We start from the raw sequence: 6,634 nt of genomic DNA on the forward strand, positions 1-6,634 counted from the left end.
GTATTCTTAGCTTAGGTCTTTTCTTGGTGTTGCAGATTTCCTGGATATTCTGTGTTAAGAATTTGTTGGATTTAACAACTTCTTTGACCAATGTATCTATTTGCTCTATCGTATCTTCAATGCCTGAGATTCTCTCTTCCATCTCTTGCATTCTGTTGTTTATGCTTGCTTCTGTAGTTCCTGATCATTTACCCAGATTTTCCATTTCCAGATTTCTCTCGTTTGCCTCTTTCAAGTTTTGAACTGTTTCTTTCATCTGTCTGATTACTTTTTCTTAGTTTTCTTTAAGGTATTTGTTGATTTTTTTCCATTTTTGTTTGTGTTTTCCTCTACTTCTTTAAGGGAATTTTTCATTTCCTCTTTAAAGACCTTAAGCAGCTTCATAAAGTTATTTTTAAGGTTGTTTTCTTCTGCTTCATCTGCGTTAGGCTACTCAGGTCTTGCTGTTGTAGAAGCACTAGTTTCTGGTGCTGCTGTATCGCTCTTTATGTTGCTGAGTGTATTCTTACCTTGTTGTTTACCCATTTCTTCCTCCAATCGGAACAGGTTGACATGTTTCAGGGGTGTCCCTTTTCCTCAACTGGTGTACTTGGGGGAATGTGGCTCTGTTAAATGCTTCTTCAGGTGTAAGCAGGGCAGAGCCTTCTATAATCGTTCCCCCTGATGGCCACCATGCTGCTGAGGTTTCCTCTCCTGACAGCTGCTAGGTGACCACCACCACACTGCTGAGCTTCCTCTCCTTAAGAATGTAGCCTTACTGAGCCTCTCTCTATTGCTAGCCCTTTTGATGTTTATTTTATTTACAAATTGACAAGAAATTTCATAGAAAAAGGACTGATTTATAAATAAATACGCGAAAACTTCATTTTTCTGAAACTATGAAGACTAAACATCAAAATCGAGCAAGATAAAAAATTGAAAATCATTTAAAGTCTGGTATGTATTCTGTCTTAGGAAACCTCCAGCTGGGTGTTAGTGGTGCAAGCCTTTAATCCCAGCACTCAGGAGGCAGAGGCAGAAGCAGCTCAAAGTTCAAGGGCAGCCTGGTGAGTTCCAGGGCAGTGAGGGCTACACAGAGAAACCCTGTCTCAAAAAAAAAAAAAACCAAACAAAACAAAAAAGAAAAAAAAAAACTCCACAGTTCTGCTAGATCCAAAGAGTGTAACGTCATAGGACACAGTGATGACACGGGAGTGTGAAATACATGCAAACCTGAAGTACGGAAGCCCAAAGGGTAGGCTCTTTCATGCCACATGAAAAAGTGACTGTGCCTGTATGGAGGCACATGCTGGTGAGGCCAGCACTCCCAAGGCTGTGGCAGGGAGAAAGTAGTGTGTCTGAGGCCATGCTGGGCTATAGTGTAAGACCCTGAAGAAAAAAAACGATCACCTAAATAAAACTTTCCCCTTATCTATCTACCTGTAACAGCTAATACATTTTTACTCTTTTTTGTTTGTTTGAGGCAGGATTTCTCTGTTTAGCCCTGGCTGGTTTTAAACTTGCTGTGAAGAACAGGCTGGCCTCTACATCTTGAATGCTGAGATTAAAGGTGTGTACCACACCCAGGCTCTGACAGTTTATTGTTAAGAGTAGTTTTCTGGTTTTTAAGATATTTTTATGATAAATGTGTAATATTTATTAGCTTGTTACATTAATCTTTAGCTTATGATGGAAGAAGCAATATTTTAAGAAATGACAAGTGACTTATTTAAGCCCACAGAACATCAGCAGACCCGTGGTTGATGGGTTGTTGCGGGAGGTCCTTCCGCTCCTCCAGCCTATAACCGCTGAGATATCAGCCCATTGGGGCGTGGTCTCTCTCCCTTTAAAAAAGCAACCACTTCCCTCTCCTCTCTCTCTTTGCTTCCTGCTCCGTTTCAGGTGACTAGACTCCTTCCTGATTGCGCAGAGGGCTGTTGTCTAGGACGGTTATCTGTAAGTTTTTCCCCCTTTAAATAAATATCACCCTATTAATCATAATTCCAAACTGGTGTGGCATTGTTTGTGACTTACACCTTCAATGGGTCTGTGAATAGTCAATGCATAATCATACTCTCTTCTCTGTAACAGCAGTAGGCTCTGTTCCATGTCATGGCCTGCTACAAATTTTCTGTAAAGTTTCATATTAATATTACCTTGGTTGTTTGGACTATTAATCATTTTAGGAGGAATGACTTCTGAATTCACAGGGTGGCCAATCTGAGGTGTTTCATTCTTGATGAACAATGGGGGACACATTCTTTCTGGAGGGTTATGATAGCTCCCAATTACACTGTGTGATAATTCAGAATCCATTGTCTGTGGAAAACAAAAGAGACACAATATAGTGTCACTATTTCCATCTGAGGGACATATTCATTACATAAAAATGATGCAACACAGTTATACACTACAAGCTTATCTGTACAAACTTACTTATCATAATTTCAACTAGATCAAACTCAGCAATAACAGAATGAAAAATGGCTATTGTAGTAGTTTGAATGTAATTGGCCCCCATAAGCTTATAGGGTGTGGCACTATTAGGAGGTGTGGTCTTGCTGGAGTAGGCATGGTCATGTTGGAGGAAGTGTGTCACTGTGGGGGCAGGCTTTGAGGTCTCCTATGATCAAGCTATCAATTCACTTCCTACTGCCTATAGATCAAAATGTAGGAAGGACTCTCAGCTCCTTCTCCAGCATGTCTGCCTGTGCACTGCCATGTCCTCTCATGATAACAATGGACTGAACCTCTGAACTATAAGCCACCCCAATTAAATGCTTTCCTTTATCTAGAGTTGCTGTTGTCATGGTGTCTCTTCACAGCAACAGACAGTTGTTCATAGACCATTCTGGTCATGAGCTGATGAGCCTCCCCCTTGCCCTCCAGAGAGCAGGGATTGCAGGTATGCATCATAATGCATCGGGGAATTTCTATCTTATTTTTTCATTTTCTGCATTAGAGCAAAGGGCCTTGCACATGCCTCACAGGTAGAGAAAAATCTTCAGCAGACTCAACACAGCCACTGACTTTTGTCTCTTGTAACCCACTAAAACAAGATTAAAACAATTTTCAAAGAAAAATAAAACCATGCCAAGAAATTAGGAGAGTAACTACCATTCTCTGGAAAAGAGCAAGCAGGCGAATTAATGGCAATGAAAAGACAGACTCCTGGCCCAGATAAGCAGAATGACTTAACTTTGGCCCTCAGAAGTCCAAAGGCATGGGAAGCAGTCACACCTCTTTAGGCAGCAGAAGACTGGAGGCTAGGGAAGCAGTGAGACTCAGAAGAAATTACCCGCCAGCCTCCACTCACTCCCCAACCCCATCTCCTCAGCAGCCTTCATCCAGGAGCCACCCCCTCAACCGGGAAGATGGCAAGTTTCTTTTCTTTTGTTTTTTTTTCTCCTCCTACCTCTTTTCTTTAAAAAAAAAGAAAGAAAGAAAAGGAATCAGAGTATCTCTAAGACAAGAGATACTAGGGTATCAGGCGGAGCAGCTGTCCAGAAACTGACCCAAATGTGGATCCAGTGACTGCACCTGGATCATTTCATTCAGTGAGCAATCAGATCCCCAAGAAGAGGGTAAAGAGCAAATTTTCAGCATCTCTACAGCCATCCACCCCAGGACTGAGGTCCCCACTAACCACTGAAGAACCAGTACTGGCTGCACTCACATTCATTACAGCAAACTTTTTAAAGTAAGAGTTGTAGATTTTGGAGACAAAAAGCATTGCGCTCAGAACACTAAACAACGAAAATGCAAAGAGGCGAATGAAGGAAGAAAACCATTTAAGGAAGATCAAAAAGCATTCATCCAATGTGGGGGTAGAGCAGGAAAATGGTACTCGAAGGGATCAAACTGAAAACAAGCGATCCTTTAACATCTGTGAAGAATATTCTCTGTTCACACAGCATGAGGGCTGTAGTCTCACTGATGAGCTAAACTAACAGTCAAAATAAAGGAGTGGGGAGCACGGAGATGAGTCAACAGTGTGCCCAGTCAAATTGGCCTGCTTAAGTCAGAACTAGACACAGAGATCTGCCTGTCTCTGCCTCCTGAGCGCTGCGATTGGAGGCATACCACCACTGCCTGGATAAAATCTATAAAATCATTAAAAGAAAAAAATGTATAAAGAGCATCAAGAAATAAAAATTACTAAATAAAAAAGCAATATCAAATATGAATCTTTTTCTATCAAATACTATGAAACTTACATTCAAGAAAGGGAATAAAATCTTTTATCTTCCCTTTATGCAGATATTTTAATCCCCACCCCTTATTTCTCCTTTCTAGGAATGTGATGGCTGGGAAGAGTGACTCCTTTCTCCCTGGGGCAGTGACCCCCTTTCCCTTCCTTCATTTTCTGTGCTCCAGTTCTTTTCAGACTAGACAGCAGAACAAGACTGTGAGGTTGAACCCCAATCAATGGGAAAAGTATAGCTAACACCTCACTAAAAACCAAATGCACTTCCTGCCTCCGTCTGGTGCCGGCTCTTCCGGAGCACACCCTCTCGATCAGAAGTCAAGTCTGCCTGTCCAGACACTCAGCGGGAATGGTCTCTTTCTCTGCGATCCTGGGCTCATTTCTAACAGGTGTGCAGCAACTGAGAAGGTCATGTCCAAGGTCAGGCAGCTACTAGAGAGCAGAGCATAGAGGGGCTGTGAGTGTGGGCAGCCTGGAGCGGAGGAGCTGCTCTGCGGCAGAGGGCTGGCTGCTTTTGCAGGGGATCCGGATTCACTTCAGCATCCACCTGACATGGCCGGTAACCATCCACAGCTCTAGGAGCTGACACCCTCTTCTGACCTCCAAAGGCACTGGGTACACACGGCACACTGACATACATGCCAGCAAAATACCTATACACATACAATAAAAATATAAATCTTTTTAAAAAAGTGTTGGTCTATGTTGACAAACAGTATGTCAACATCTTTATGGATGTATGTTGGCTGTTTAGGGGGTTCAACACTTAAGAATTGTTTGAAGTAGAATAAACATTTGAAAGTCATTGATGTATGAATGAGTGTTCATTTAGAGCCCATACATCTCTAAACGTGTCCTTCTGTTACTTGATAAAGGATGCCTTCTAGGCCTGACCAGGTCCATAGAAACAGAAGTATATACTTTTAATTATCTCCTCAATTGAATCTTATGCAAAATAAAGTTGAAGATCACCAAGGAGGAATCAACAAAGAAATGCCTCACATGACCTGGGGTTTATTGGAATTGAATTGAGCAGGAACAATTGCTAAAAGAGATTATAAGGGTCTAAGCAAGAGTCTGATGGACAAAAATATAGCCTCTGTTCTATTATAAAATGTGCTGTTCTTTTGTGTACCACAAGAAACAAATATTCCAAATACAAAAAAAAAAAAGCTGGAAGAGCATAAAGACTAAAGATGCAAAAAAGAATAAAGGAAAAAGAAAGCCACCAGAAGTTGGCAGAGGGTGGGTGAGATGGCACACTGGGTGAAAGCTCCCGCCAAAGGACCTGAGTTCGCTCCCCAGAATCCACAAGGGTGGAAGGAGAGAGCCAACACTACAAAGCTGCCCTCTGACCTGCACAGGCATTGTGTGGCATAAGTAACCCCCACCACACACACAATAGTAATAAACAAACACTTTTCAAAACTAAAAAATAAATAATACAAAGGAAGCCTGAAAAGCAGATGGTAGATTTTTATATAACACGGATGCTCCGGGGCAGGGGAGATGAGTCAGTGGTAACTGCTTGATACGCAAGCAGGAGAACCCAAGTCTGACTAGGCAGGACCCACAAAAAGCTGGCTGCTTAGTGCCTGTGATCCCAGCACTCCAGCAGGACAGGGGCAGAGACAGGGGAGTCCCTGCAAGTGGCAGGCCAGCTAGTCCGGGTAGCTAGCCCACAAAGAGACCCTGTCTCAAGGTAAAAGGCAGGGTGTGACAGCCAGAAGTCCTCTGATCTCCACAAACAAGTGTGGCGTGTGGCCACACACACATGCATATACGAATGCACATACACATGCACACATAAGCACACATATGACATTAAAAGGGAAAAAGGGAAAGAGTTAAGATTCTAACACAGCTCTACAACTTGAGTTCATTCTGTCAGCAAGGCCAAAAACAAAACCACAAAATAAATTTCAAAATCTTTTAGACAGGAATTTAATTTAAAACAGTCCCAAAGGGTAAGGGTGTAGCTCAGTCGTAGAGTACATTCTTAGTATGTGGGGGTCCTTTGTTTGACCTCTAGTATCTTCCCCAAAGAAGGTATCAAGTAGGTGCCATGAGTAAATGGGAGAGGCAATTACAGGCCCTTTCTGAAGTGATTTGTTTTTAATCTGAGCCAATTATAAACTGCCTCCCCACTTAGACATTCTTAGAACTGCCAAAACACCAAAGTACAAGCTAGTCTGAATGCTCAGAATCATTTTTCTCAAGTGTGGGGCATATTTTGGGGTTCTCATTTTTTACAAAAATTTTTATTTGTTTATTAGGTACAAAACAGACTTTTTAAAGCACAAAAATTCTTTTTCCTTCTCATCTCATTTAGCCATTTTTAAAAAGTGTTTTACTTTCCAGCTGTGTGTGTATATATCTATATCTATAGCTATATCCCCCCCTCTCTGGGTGTGTGTGTGTGTGTGTGTGTGTGTGTGTGTGTGTGTG

At 41.9% G+C, this 6,634-nt stretch overlaps 1 protein-coding gene across 1 annotated transcript in view; it reads right to left on the reverse strand.

The window, feature by feature from the left end:
* Cep57l1 (centrosomal protein 57 like 1) overlaps nucleotides 1–6,634 on the reverse strand; it is a 58,092-nt gene that overhangs the window by 30,282 nt on the left and 21,176 nt on the right. The window contains exon 2 of the mRNA XM_005363572.2: nucleotides 2,136–2,298. Within this exon, the coding sequence (XP_005363629.1) occupies nucleotides 2,136–2,298 (163 nt within the window). The remainder of the gene's footprint in view (nucleotides 1–2,135; nucleotides 2,299–6,634) is intronic.

This window comes from Microtus ochrogaster, linkage group LG9, assembly GCF_000317375.1.
Source record: "Microtus ochrogaster isolate Prairie Vole_2 linkage group LG9, MicOch1.0, whole genome shotgun sequence".
NCBI lineage: Eukaryota > Metazoa > Chordata > Mammalia > Rodentia > Cricetidae > Microtus > Microtus ochrogaster.